The 14788-nt window shown below is 39.2% G+C and overlaps 1 protein-coding gene across 6 annotated transcripts in view; it reads right to left on the bottom strand.

Moving 5' to 3' along the window:
- The window catches only part of LOC108155053 (protein gar2), a 110009-nt gene that overhangs the window by 42016 nt on the left and 53205 nt on the right, over positions 1 to 14788 (bottom strand). For 4 of the 6 annotated variants that reach the window (XM_017285634.2, XM_033389461.1, XM_033389460.1 and 1 more), the window contains exon 3: positions 5532 to 5579. The exons of the other annotated variants lie outside the window; for them this stretch is intronic. In XM_017285634.2, the coding sequence (XP_017141123.1) occupies positions 5532 to 5579 (48 nt within the window). The remainder of the gene's footprint in view (positions 1 to 5531; positions 5580 to 14788) is intronic. 6 annotated transcript variants of the gene reach the window in all.

Raw genomic sequence — 14788 nt, 5'->3', positions numbered from 1 at the left:
CCCCAGCCATGGCCCGGGAAATGGATACTCCATCTCCATCTCCACCCCGAAATTATGATTTAGGAATTACGTATACACACATATAGACATATCGGCTATTGTACGAGCGCGTAAGTACGCCGCTGGGTCAGGGTATATACATACATATACTCGTACATATCGATGTGGTCGTTGCACGGTACCCATTCGCTTGCCCCCGTTTCCTGGCCCGTGCGAACGTTGCCTGCATATTAAGCACTTGACTTGTTCATGCATCCCGTATCTATGTATTTGTATCTGCGTGAGCGTGAGCGTGTGCGTGCTCGTGCAAGGCCAAATTTATTCATAGCTTCCGCTTTTTGAGTCATTATCATTGACTTGCCATTGGCAGGCCATCCCAATTGCTGAGACTGCAATTGTGTATCTGCAATCCATAAGATACAGCGAATGTGGTGCCACGCCCACTCGCTATAGTGTGGATTTTTAATTATGCCTGCAGCCTTGACCTTCAGCATCGTCAGAGATTGCTATCGACTTGGATTGAGCGCTAAGATACTCGAGCAATGATTTTGAGATAGGCAAATTTGCCTATTAAATTTTCCCTAGGCATACTTTTTGGACTGAGTGTGTGGGCTTTTGGCAAATAGATAAACGCATTTAAATTGCACAAGAAGTGTAAACTTTGCCACCAGCTGTGCCAGCACCAGTTCATGGCTGCCTCCGAAATTTATGTTGACAACGTGCAACCACTGCTTTCGCCACTCTTTTCCTCCTTTTGGCAGCCCAAAAAAAATGACAGACCAGCAAATGCCGTGCGCTTATTAATGGGTCATGTGTGCAGTGCTAAAGTTTTCCTTTTTTTATTTTTGGAAGATTCTCTCTTTGGAGGAGGAGGATCACAGAGGGCGAAGGAAGAATGGCAGGAACTGGTGTACGTTTCGTGGCTGTGGGAGACCTATCCTATCTTTTACTACTTGGCCAGTGCCAGTGCCAGTGCCATTTTGCAATGAAAGTTTTTGCGCTGCTGCCCTGTGGCTGAAAGTTTGTGCCACCAATTCCCTCACGTACTGCCGCTCTTTCAGTATCATCCCTCTGCCACCCCGCCGCCATTGTTCAACATCGTAGTTCATTTTTGGTAATTTCCCGCCTTTAGCTGTAAGCAAATTATGAGCTTCATTTGCATATTTCCACCAGTGCCACAAAAACAACAAAAGGCAAAAATTGAAAACGCGATTCGCACGAATTTACATAAGCTGCCACCGCTGTCCGTAACCCCTTTTTGGTACCACCCCCAAAGGTGTTGGCCAATGCATAAATCATCAGCTCTGCACACACTCCCACACACCCATTCGTTCGCAGAGTATTGCCTGTACAACGGTGCGTATGGCTGCTGAAATTCTATCAGCGAACGCATCAAAAATGGAAAATGGGAATGTAATTGTAATAGAGACAGCTGCTGCTATTGCTTTTGGTGGTCCTGCACTCCTAAGGCTTGATCCAGTTGCACTATAAATTCCATTTGTAAGGAAATTACATCGATATTTCGTATACGCAGTGTAGGAAATTAAGTGGTTGTGCCAGGACCTGGCCAGAGAGTATTGGTTGAGCAGCAGACTGGACAGAGGTTGGGTTTAAAAAGAGATTGGCAGACGAGCCGGCTGTAAGGAACAAAATCAGGATTGATTAGTCAGAGCCAAGGCAGGTGGCTCTTGCAGCCAGATGGCCATTTCCATGGAAATTTGTATTGTAGCTTCTGTAGCCACCAGAGGAGTAAATTTATTCCTTCTGGCCACTGTCACTGTCAATTCCAGGAATTGGCTTGCCCCAAAACGAAACAACTTGACTCAAAATTGAGTCAAGTGCAAAGGGAAAAAAGCTTATAAAAAACGTAACGCTCGACGTAATTAAAGCCCTGCCACCAGGCGGATGTTGTTAAACAACGAAAAAAAAAACAGCGAAGAGAATGGCAGTAGAATGCGGGGCTCTTCCGTAACAATACGCTTCCGGTTGGAGCGCGATGGGGAAAGGGAAACGCCACTGTTCGACTGGGAAATTAAAAGTGCCACAGCAACACAGCGCAGGACAACAACAACCTAAAACCGAACAGAATCCACAAACGAAAAACAAAAATGGGCTTCAGAGCCAGGTGAAAGGGCGACAATAATTGGAACAGTAGAGCGAACCCCCATCCCCATCCCCAGCCACAGCCCCAGGTTCAGCCATTCCCCGTGCTGCCTTTGTATTGCCGCAGCACTGTCTCTGCGTGTTGCAGCATCTGTGTGACACAAAAACCAACTAACGCTAGATGCCTGTCCCGGCCGCAGCGCAACTTTAATTGATTGCGGTCCGAGTCTTGTTTGGTGGCAGCTGAAAAGTATGCTCTCATTTTTCCCACGACCTAAGGATCGAGCATTATAGAAGAGGCAAATGTAAATTAGAAGGAATCCACGAGTCCAGCCTGTTAAGAAGATTTGGGACAGAAAAAGGAGCGAGGGAACAGAGGGGAAAATTTTTACGGGTCAATCAATAAAGCTTTGCGAATGTAACTTTGAGGCTTATATTTGTGGCATACGAATTGTATCAGCTATAGCTCCACTCATACCTGACTTAAGTATTAGATAGTCTTCTAGAACTTTCTTAGTTTGCTATCAACGAAGATTGTTCCTTGCAAATTCCATTTATTCCTCAGGTTTTTTCACCAATCCAGAGTATATCTAAAATTTCGCAATCCCCAATAAGTACTCGATATTTATGTAGTCTACTTTCCAGAGGAACAGCAGTTGCCATTGCAGCCACAAAATGAAACCGCAGAAAGAACACGATGTGACGCCAGTACCAGTTTTAATTTCTAACATAAATTTGAATGCAATTAATTTCGTTGCTGCTGTACTTTCATACTTCTGCTGCTGCTGTTGCGTGTTTCACGCCATTTTATTTTCAATGGGGTTTTTTTTTTTTGTTTTTGGTTGGAAACAACTTTTTCTGCCATGGAATTTTAGCACCTTCATCCGCGTTTCCCCTCTCCGGCTGCTTGTTTCGCGTATCGCACATCGGGGCGTATGGCATATCGATTGTCAGTTTTGGAATGTGGCAAATGTGTTAGACTCACGCATTCCCCCGCCAACCCCTTGCTCTCTCTCTTGGGACAATTTTGCCAGCGATTGTTATCGCCAGTCGTTTGTTAAAATTGCACCCGCACAATGCAACAAACGCGGTGGCAACAATAGCTGAAATAATGGTTGCACAATTATAAGTGCAGCAACAACATAAAGTGGGTAAAACAAAAGTCGACCACAGGGATACCCCTAGATAATACATGTCTATTCTTCTTATATACTCTTCAAATAAGTCTCTCAGAAATGTTTTATTAAACAGATAGATGATCGGAGAGATATATACATAGATAGATAAATATATTTGTAGAGGAAAGCACAAGGTATTGTATTTAATGTTTTCTATTGATTTCATTTTCGTATAAAAAGCTTGTATTTCCTGGCAACCAATTGCACTAACTTGCTACCAATTGTTCCCACAAAGAGTGCTCAGGCGCACAAGCGAAAAAGTGCCAAAGAGAATGCCCGAGAATCCAATAATGAACTACACTTTCTTCCAGCTGTTACAAACTTCATCAAAACGACAATATACCCCTTGAATTCGAATAAATGTGAGTACGAAAAAATGCTTTAGTTTCTATAGTATTTTTTTTTTATTTGGATGTGCGGCTCCCTTGTTGCACCATTATAAATAACAAACAACAAAATTGTTTATAATTACACATTAGCAGATAAAATATTGCATGTGGCTCTGATGTTGCAAATGCATGTAGTTGTTGCCACTGCCACTGCAACTGTTGGCAGCCATTTGCAATGCTCTCGTGTGTGTGTGTGTGTGGGGGCTGGCGTCCAATTTGTTGGCCGGGTTTCCTCAACCGTCGTCTGGCTCTGGTAATTGATGTTTTTAGCGGGTTGCCTGTCCACTCTCTCTATTTTTTATGATGTGCTTGATGGCGCTAAAGTGTTGTCATTATCACCGATTACGATTGTGATTATGTAATTATCGTTTAAAGTCTAGCTTTGGGGAATTATGAGATTGCTTTTCCCCTCCCTACGGCCTGATTATCCCCGTGCACCATCTATTTATTTGAAGCCCCAAGAGAAACATTTTAATGCAAATTTGATATATTGTGAACACAGGACACCACGCCATTAAGACCAACACCTGTGTGAGAAGAGAAACACAACACAATTGGCAATATGTACAACAGACAGGACGGACAAGGTCGAAGAATATCCAAGTCAAGGACCATAAGCACGTACGCTTCAGTGCCGAGACATTAGATACATTAAGAGGTCCTCCCCGCTCCATCTTCCACACTCTTAATGTTCAACAAATTGCACAGCAAATAGTAGGTTTATTCTATATGTATGAACAATAATATGATAGCAGGCTAACAGCAGGCGAAGAAGACATAATAACTGCAGGCCAGAGACAGCACACAGCAGGCAAAGGACCCTGCCAGGCCAGGATCTGTCCGCCAAGGCTGTCTGCCAAATGCAACAAGCAGCCGCAAATGGGATTAAAGCGTTCCAGCCATTCACTCCTTTTGCCTCTTGCTCTTTTGCCCATTCGACGGTTTATTGTTTAATGCATAAATATGTTCCTTATTGTTAAATTCCTATGGCATACAGGGCGTATGGGTTATAGCCATTTAATTTGAAATTCAAATTGGGTTCATGTCCCGTTCGATTGTTGTGGTTTAACAGTTTCGGGTTAATTGAAAGCTGTGAAGGTATTCACCTCAATTTAAAATTCAGAAAAACTGTGGTATTTTTACCCCAGGACATTTTCTATCGTGTTTTTAGTTTATGATAATTTTTAAAAAATCTTTCTTTTCGACGACGCTGCTCTGGGTTGCATTTTTACATCTTATATATTTATGAAAACTGTTTTTTTAACAGACGATTGAATTATAGTTTTAATTACCATATTTCAGTCAAAAGCAAAAAACAGAACATATGTTTTTCCCACTACATCAGACAATTGTTAAAAAATGTTGAAATATAAAATTTTGAATAGATTTTGACCAATTTTTTTCTACGTAAAATCTAGAACAAAGTTCTATAGTAAATCTACAGATAGATTATTTACAAAAATTTGTTTAAACCATAAATTCTAGACAGTTTTCTAAGAAGTATACAGTATATATAAAAGTATATAAAATAATTAGGTCAGGAACACAAATAAAAACGCATTCTAATTTAATAAAAATTGTTATTCGGTTTTATCCACAATGCTATCGGAAGAAATTAAATAATAAAACCACAAATATTTTCTATATATGTATATTTCTAATATTAATTTATACAATTTTAGTTCCATTTACGGGCCAATCGAATGTTTTTTTGGTATCGATTATCTACCGGAGAACAGAGCACACACGGTACAACAATTATAATTGAATTAAGCTTAAGGACTTATGGGGTTTACGAGTATTTCGGGGGGTGGTTTATTTCGGGTTATGTGGGGGCTTTGATCAGCTGGTTAGAGCTTACCTTGTGGCTGCTGTCAGGCAGGCAAACGCTTTAATGGGTGTCTGAAACCTGAAATATAAAAAGAAAACCGGAAAAGAAAAGAAGAAAAGTCGCCACTGGTAAAACAATTTTTTCATTTCGATCTCACTTAAAAACTTTTTGATGATTTTTTTTTTTTATTTTGTTTTCGTGGTTATTTTGTGAGGTCATATTATGGGTTTTCACTACATCGTTTGTATGGGTATATATAAATATATGGTTTTTGGGGATATGGATATGTATATATCGTACGAGTTGAAAACATTCTGGATATTTTTTTGATGATGGCCAACCACGTTCGGAATGCGTTTGTTCTCAATTAAAATGCGTGGCGAGGGCTCGTTATTGATTTATTTATTATTCAATGGGGGGTTTCTCAGATAGCGATATAATATATACAAAATGCACAAAATATATTAAAATTTTTTGCCATGAATTTTGATTTTAGTTTTTCATGTATAAGAGGGTGGGGGTTGAGGAAAAGACACAAAACACGCAGAAATCTATTTACATGAAGTACCAATATACGAATACTCTATAAGTGGATTGAAGCGTCTGTCAAGTGGATCATCAGGTAGATAATGAATTACAGGACAGGATCCACCACACACACAGATCTCTCAACAACGACTACGGGGTTAAGGTACAAGTATTTTACATTATAATTCATGATTGATACAAAATGATTTATGCACAAGATTTCCTATATTTTTTGCTGTGGCTGCACCAATTAAAAACTATTTTACTTATTTTTATTAAATACCAAAACCATTTTTAATCATTTATGTTATTGATATGTACACAACAATTTGAGGGGGAGAGAGACCATGTTAAAATGCGCTAATGAAAACATATTTACAATATACAATATATACATATATGAAATGAATTATCAAAGGTAAGCCAAACCAACAGCAGCAGCAACAACGACAACAGGATCGAAAGGGGGAGGGGACCAACCTTATACATTTATGTATGTATAAATATCATTATAAATCAGTCATGTTCGGGGCTCCTGTTCGGGTATTCTAGGACAGTACAGGAAAAACTATGTTAAATTATGCAACAACTATTTTGCTAGACACACAACATAAATATCCTACGACTACCGCAAACAGGAAACAGGAAACAGGAGACCAACCAATAGTACAGCAAAATATACAACACAATATACGAAAATATATTTATAATGTAAACAGAGTAAAAAAATGTTTACTATTTATTTGGTATGCACGACGTTTATTGTGTGGGTGCGAGTGTGTTTTTATTTCAAATTTAATTTGAATAAATGTTGAGCCTGCTCTGCGTGCGAGAAGCCCCGGGCGTATACTTAATAATTGTTGTAATTTTAATAGATAGACAGGGATGGTGGGTGGGGATAAAATGCCGGCGTGATGGGAGTTTCAGGAAATTATTTCTAACATTTTATGTTAAAGTTGAATACTCTTAAGAGCCTGGTTCTGGGAATTTCAACCATAGGAAGAGGAAGAAGCAGTTCTAAAAAAGATTGAAAGAGTTCAGGGATGTCAGGAGACATTCAGAAGTTTCTTTATCTAGTTTTGAAACTAATTTGCATGGTTTGTTGCATAGATATGAAAGAATTGTAAGTCTATTTTAATTTTCTTTGATTTTAAACTGATTTAAGGGGCATAAATTCAGAATCGAGGGAGATGAGATGTAACACACCTTAAAGTTATTTCTAATCTTCAATAAGCAGTGAAAGGAAATTCTTTCCTCTACTGTTTTTTCCCCTCTGGATAAATTTACTTAACTTAAAGATACGATTTTCTGTATCTTGGCCCTCATCTACTCATTCCCACTGCGTTCACTTTTTCTCCTGGCACCTGTCACGTGTGTGGGGGCTTCCCCCTAAAAATGTAGGCCAAAATGCGAGGATTTTCCTTTCCTAGATGTGACACCAAAATGTCAGCAAGGAGCGGCGGAGGCGGAGGAGAGGACCCGCCTGAAAAGGCTAATGAGAGAGCGCATCAGGCGGAAAGGCCCAAGGGACGTACTCATTTGTAATTAAGAGCAGAACGAAGTCTTATTCCCACACACTCATAAATATATGTATATATACTGAAATATTCCTATAGTATAATGAAGGAAAAGATATATTCATTCATAGGGCGCAGGTTGTATTTGGAAAACTGCTGCTAATTAAGCGACTTTCCACGCTTTACCTCCCTCTTTTCTAATTAAATAAAAATTCGAAACGAAGTTAAATGATTATTTGATAAGCCGCCAAAACACTGCCTGCCAAAAGCATCCATTCAGAATGCTCTTTTCCTAAATGCGGATATTCAAAATACAATCCCCAATCGGGGGGAAAAATCTTTGGCAAATTGTCAAAACAAAAAAAAGAAGGAAAAACATTTTTAATTTCCTGCCATAAATTGTATGCAAATGTAATAGATTTTCTCCTAGATAAAATGTTGTTTTTCAATTTCGGATTTGGCCGATATGTTAATGTCTGTTTTGTTCAGTACGGGAACGGTATGGATAGATGGTAGAATGGTTTTCTGATGGTGTTAAAACTACGAAATAATGTTTTGTAATGTAAAGGGAATATGTTTTTGGTTAGGTTAACAGATACATAGATACATATACACGAATATAAGTACATATATGTCGATGGGTATATAATTAGTTGGGCTACATGGGATTAGGGCTTACACAGGACACACACAAACACTCAGAAAACAACGCTTTAGGTATAGAGCTATCCCTGAATTAGTCGTTATAATGGAGTATTCTTTAGTCAAGTCTGGGTTTTGTCGCTTACCTGAAATGAAAGAAGAAGGATATAACTATTAGTTTAAGTATTCATAAATGTTTTTTCAATAAACTTAAAATTTATTTAAACAATTGTTTCATGAAATGCCGCTGAATATACTAGTGCGATTCCTAGGAATCCATTGTTAATTCTTTGAATTACCAATCGGATCACCCTTAGGTCCTTAGTACTATGCCTCTTTTGCATATCCTTACACCTCTTGCAAATTTGCATAGCCCTAAGCGTTTCGAGCAGCACATCATTCCGGCCTGCCCTCCCAACAAATTGGTATTAAAAATGTACACGCAATCCTTTTAATCGATTCAGAGCCGTAAACTAACTTACTTGCAAGGCGGGGAGTGGGGGAAAGGGGCTTTGGGGCTTGGGCCACCCAACATGTGTATTATAAAACGTTAGTTAAACGTTTTGGTCGGCTTGTGCATCAAATATGCATATGTATCGTATATGCAAGTAGGTAAATGCACACGGCTCTGAGCCGCTGAAAGGGTGCTCGGGTTTGTCGCGGTCAAAGCTTAAAACTCAGTGAATTAGGGACAATGTTTACATGGGAAATGGTAGAAAATTAGCTAATAAATGGCTACAAAAAGGGGACTGCTCGAGTTTAATAGTTGTTTATTTGGTAAATACGATTTTTTCTGTTGTTGATCCATTCTGGCTGCGAGTGCTCCATTTATTAGAGTCAAAGCTTTAGTTCTGGCTCAAAAATAATACTTTCGAATAGAATAGAATGCCGAGCGAATTGAAATCTTTGTGGACAGATTATGGGCTTTATATATCATATCATATGGAACTTGTAGTCTTATTTTGTTATGATCTCCACATTCCAAGATCGACAACAATCCGGGGTACCCATTTTAGATACACTAGCCTAAAGAATAGTTTCTTATTCCTTTAGATCAACTTCTGCCACCAACCCCACATGAAGCGGTGCATTGATACTCGACTCAAGACGCACGGAAGATAATATACAGAGACATCCACAAGGAATCATTTGATATGTATCTGAAGCTCCTATGAGCTCCTTCATATTGGAATCATAGAGGAATCTAGCCAAAATATAGAAAACAGTATTATTTTTTTCTAAATCTTTAAACCTCTCTGAACCTGTTGGCATACAAATAGCAATACAATTTTGGTTACAAAATATACGGTTTGGTTCCATAAAGCGGATTGAGTAGATTACTGCACACAGCAGCAAAACTTGCATCTCTATCTCACTCCGTTTCACTTTCGCTTTGGATTTTGCAGAGCAATTTGACAACTCTGTCAGACCATATAAAAGCCGTAACAACTGTCTGTCTGTCTGCCCGACTGTCGTTCTGTCTATTACAATTTTTCTGGCATGGCCCAAAGAGCTTAGCACATAAATCTGACACACGCAGAGCGCGAGGCGGAGTCGAGTCGAGGCGAATCGAGCCGCGTCGAATCGCGTTTTGGCTGTGGTCTACTATATGGAATGGAACAAAACTCAAATATTCATCGATATGACGAATTGTAACTGGCACGAGTCTCTGGTCTCCGGTCTCCGGTCTCCGCTCTCTGGCGCTCCCTTTCTCCCCCTCTCTCTTCCCCTCTTCTTGGTGGTGGTGCTTGCCGCCATAAACTGCATTTTAATTGCATTTATTCTTTTTCGTTATGTGTTTTTTTGTCGTAAGAGCCAACCCTCAAGGTGAGCGACAAAAAAAAATATATACATAAAAATATTCCTCCGCCATCAGTCATGTGCATATAACGTTTATAAATTATATAGTATGTTTTTTTTTGTATTTTTTCGAAATGGAAAAACATTTATAATTGCACATAAAAACCAAAGCCGTTTAAAGAGATTTTTGGTGTGCGTGGGAGGCGGTGGAGGGGGTTCTCTGCCCTGTCGCTCGGGGCTGACTTCCACGTTTAAATGATTCACAAAGCCCCGATTTCCGAGCTCTGAGCCCCTGATATGCATACGTAATTTCCAGCTCGATTTTAACGAGGACACACGGACACCGACGAGAGGACGAGGCATCGGCATCGGTATCGGTTGGGGGGCTGGGCTGTCCATTTTAATGGTGACATTTAATATGCGTTAATTATGCCATTTATGGGCCGCTGATTCGTATTGGGGTTTTGGGGCATATGCGCTAAATGGTTTGTCGTTAAGAGCTTCTCATCAATTTTTCAGACACAAAAACAAACAGTATCGTATCCCAAAAGTAACACCCAAATCATCGCAAATTGCTTTGGGCAGCAGTTTGGGTCTCGTCTCGGGTGTTGTTTTCGTGTGTTTTGACAAGCAACCAAGTTGTTCATTTCTAATATGTGACGTGACACAAACAACATTCCGAAACAATAATCATAAAATAGAACTCGCATAAAAACGACTATTGACAAACTAAAGTGTTCGGAGAGAGGTCCTTTTTGGGGAAGGTTCAAATTATGCAAATTTCTGAGAAGATGCTAACTAGGGGATGGATGCGTTTTGTTTGGGGATGATTGTGGGAATGCCAATATGAAGCTTGATGCCCATGTGGTGGAACATATTTTGTTCCTTTTCTAGCAATTTATTTATCTAAAGAAAATAATCTTGAAAGCCATTTTTGGACTAACATCTTGAATACTGAAGCTCCTCCTTCCAGCAACATACATTCGGTATTCGTAGATGATCAACATTTTAACATTTCTTAATGAATCCATCTCATTCCTTTTCGTTTCTGTCTTTTATTCAGTTGACCATCTCACTCCAGCTTGTCCAAAGGGTACGCATAAACCCAAAGGTTTAATTTTTTTGTTCTTTAATAAATTGCTCATTTCTTATGCTCAATTCCATTAGTACTCAACGTTTCCCATATTTTTTTTCCCATATAATATTTTTGTCGAATCAATTTGCTCGAAACTTTAAAGCGTTTTGCCAGAAGAGAATTGCGAAAAGTGCTAAGGACAACAAACATATCCCATTCCCTCAACAATAGCAGCAAATAATCGAAATCCAAACAGAAATTGGACTTATCATGGAGACTGGCACAGACACACAGATACACACACACATGCTCGTTCCACACTGGGGCACAAATAAGTGTAGTCTACTTTTGGGCAAAGCTTTCACGCTGTCGAAGCTCCGGCAAGTTTTTATCCAATGCCGAAATCTTACAAATACGAAAATAGTTTCTTTTTTTTCCCCACATGCACTAGACAACATGGGGGGTTGAAGAGGGGGAATTGCGGTTCAGATACTTGGGAGGTGGTTGGGGTGGCTGGAAAAAAGTACAACGGAAATGGAGGGTGTCTGTCCCTCTGTGTGTGTGTGTGTGTGACGATATGCCAGGCGGAACGAATTGCCGCTGTGCTGGCTGCTGACTGCCTTTGTTGTTGGTGTGGGTGTGTTGGTGTTGCCACTGCCGTTATATTTGCGGCAGGAGAATAAACGAAATGGCAGTCCCAAGTACAAAAGTTGGCAGCTCTGGAAACCGCAGAGGGAAGTGAAAGGACGAGATATAAGTAAATGTTGGCTAAGGCAAATGGGAGGGAAACGAATCTTATGTACCTTGGGAATTATCTATGGGATTTATAGTAATTTAAAGAAACAGATTGGAAGCTCTTCTAGAGACAAATTCTGCCCTTTGCATATTCCTTGACCACTTTCTTCCTTATCCAATCTTCAGTATAGGATATAATAATCTACACTCTTAAGATAGCAAACAGCTTCCAATCAAGGAAGCTTCCCGAACATTCTCCTTAATTATAAACCTTATCCACCTTTCGAAAGACATATCCTATCCATGAATAGCCCAACATTTCAAACCATTAGAGGGTGCCATAAGCGCACCTACACACCCCCAAGCATAACCAGAAAGGGGTTGCACACACACACATACACACAGTAAAACGGGGCCCACATTTTCGTACACTGTAAATATAATATTTTATTGTACAATAAATACAACAACAAAAAAAGGAAACAAAATAGAATGAAGCCCCAAAAAAAATAATACTAAGTAGAAATGGCGCGGTACTTTGCCTTGGACGAAAGCGGATTCATAACATGAAATTGCTTTTCATGATGGGGCTGGGCTCCAGCTTATGGCTCGTACACAAAAGAAAAGCCCTCCTCCCCCTACCAACACATGACTGAGCATGTGTCGAGGAAAGGGTTATGTGTCTATGTTAATGGTTATATTTCTACTGCATCTACATTTTGTAACTATTCCATCCTAGCCAGCAAATGAAAATTGTATTTTCATCATTTGAACACGTCATATTACATATTAGATATATGAATGAAGTTTCTCGTGTTGCATTTGATGTTTCCCTATGTTTTCGGTATATGGGAAATAAGTTGCGGCTTTTTGGGAGAAATTTCATTCAAATATTTCTATTAGACATTTTAGGGCTTTCCAAATAAAAACCTTTCAGGAGAGTGAAAAACTCCCCATTTCAGAGGAAATCCACACAAATACTGAGCCAATAAAAATAATTTTGCTGCCAATTTAATTTAAATAAAAATGCATACAACCAATTAAAATTCTGGTCAATGAAATTCTCATAAAAAATGGTAAACTTTTTCATGATTCATAGAATTGCTAACAAGCATCATGGAATACGCCGTTTTCAACCACAAAATTGTATTGCATTTGCAATCAAAAACTAAAGAAATATTTTCGACAATTTTTTGTCAATTGTCAAAAATAAGACTACATTTCCCCCTATTTATTTTAAACCCACAAAATGTTTGCACATATCCGAGATACGAGTACTCGTATATTTACATTTCCCAATTGCCCTTGGCTGCTGGCTGCGCGGGATTGTGTCAAATTCGTTTAGTTCGGTAAACAAAAATGTGTGGGAAAACAGTTTTTCTCTTTCTGGGAAAATATGTATATTTGCATATATGCATGTGTTTTACGGCAGAAAAAAACTAGGCTAAATAATATTTTCATAAATCGGAAAAATGTATAAAGGAATGCCAGTTTATGTGTTTACTTTATTTTAAATATAAACTGCCTAAATAATTAAAATAAAAACGTTTTAATTACTCATTTTAAGAGAACTAATTACCAGACAAAAAGTTAAAGAGAAAATTCCTATCATTCTTTATCAAAATATAAACAGATTAATCATAATTTTGATACTCAAAATAAAATCCTCAATAAATCTATGAAATTTGAATTGAGTAACAAACAAAATAAACTAAAAAATTTCATTATTTATGTTGAAAATAAATCAAGAAAAAACGCATTAAATGCCAGATTTCTTTCGTAGTTCTCTTCAATATAAAACTGTTATTACTTGAAAAATGTTTACAAAAATTCCCATAGATAAAGAAAATTCCAATCGCACTTCACATCCATGTAAATATACACCGGGAAATTCCTTAATAATTTGAAGCTTCCTTGAGGTTGAAGTAAAGACAGTTTTTCCCAAAATATTTCTTGGTTGCCGTCAGACGACTTTCGTTTTCCCGTTTTTGGCATCGACAGCTGCACAGCTTCCCATGCAATTTGGACTATAGTTTTCCCATTCATTTCCCATAGACTTGGTTCCACACTTTGCTGGGCGTTACGCTCCGCCTGACTATGGGGCAAGACGAGGCACGGAGCACGTTGCCTCCAGTTAGCTATGAACAAACACTTTGCCATTTAATTGACTGTTTGCGGCTGTTACTTGCAGCCTGTTTACGGGCATCTCCTCTCACTCTAATAAAACACTTTTATAATTAATATTGTTACAGACAACTGCACACTTGCCCATTCCCTCGTTGGGCGTTGAAGAGTTTAATTGAAATTTAATTATACTTGTACGTACAATGTGTGAAGGAAATGGTGCACGAGTAGAGTCTGCTACCAGATACGCCGTGCCCTGTGCATCCATCGAGCAGCCTCTCGAACTCGCAGCCAATTGAGCGTAAGCAACAAATTGTTGTTTTGTTTTCTTTGGTTCGGACTCCGATGCCGTTCTGGGAGCATTATTTGGCTTTGCGCACGATTGATTGATTTATATGAATGATTGCTCGATTTCCATTTGATTTTTCTTACTTTCCCATGGACTTAAAGCACGGTCTCTGCATTTTCAAACTGTATTAAGCGCGATTCCCTGCTTAAGCTATGACCCCAAAGATAGATGGAGTCTCTGGCTGGCTTTAAAGCACATTTGTGACCTTTTTTGTGTGCAAAAAAATGTTTTATGTTAATACGCTTAGGTGCGCAGCAGAGAGCATGGATACGGATCGCTTCACTGAACCCAGCATCAAACTTCCAAACTCTGGGCCGTCTGCACCGCAGTGGATGGGATGGTTGGATGGTACAGAGTGAGAGATGAGGTGGCAGGCAAAGGCTTTCGCAGCACTTAGACCTGTGATTTATGAAGCGTTATGAGCCCCCGCCATATACCCTTGGGGGCCAGGCTAGGCCACCGTGAATATGATCTCATATGTCTCTTCGTCTGTCTGAATGTGTGCCTATCGTCTCTG

The sequence above is a fragment of the Drosophila miranda genome, chromosome 2 (assembly GCF_003369915.1).
Source record: "Drosophila miranda strain MSH22 chromosome 2, D.miranda_PacBio2.1, whole genome shotgun sequence".
In the NCBI taxonomy this organism is placed as follows: Eukaryota; Metazoa; Arthropoda; class Insecta; order Diptera; family Drosophilidae; genus Drosophila; species Drosophila miranda.
The sequence above is the reverse complement of the archived record's forward strand: the minus strand, read 5'-3'. Positions and strand labels throughout refer to the sequence as shown.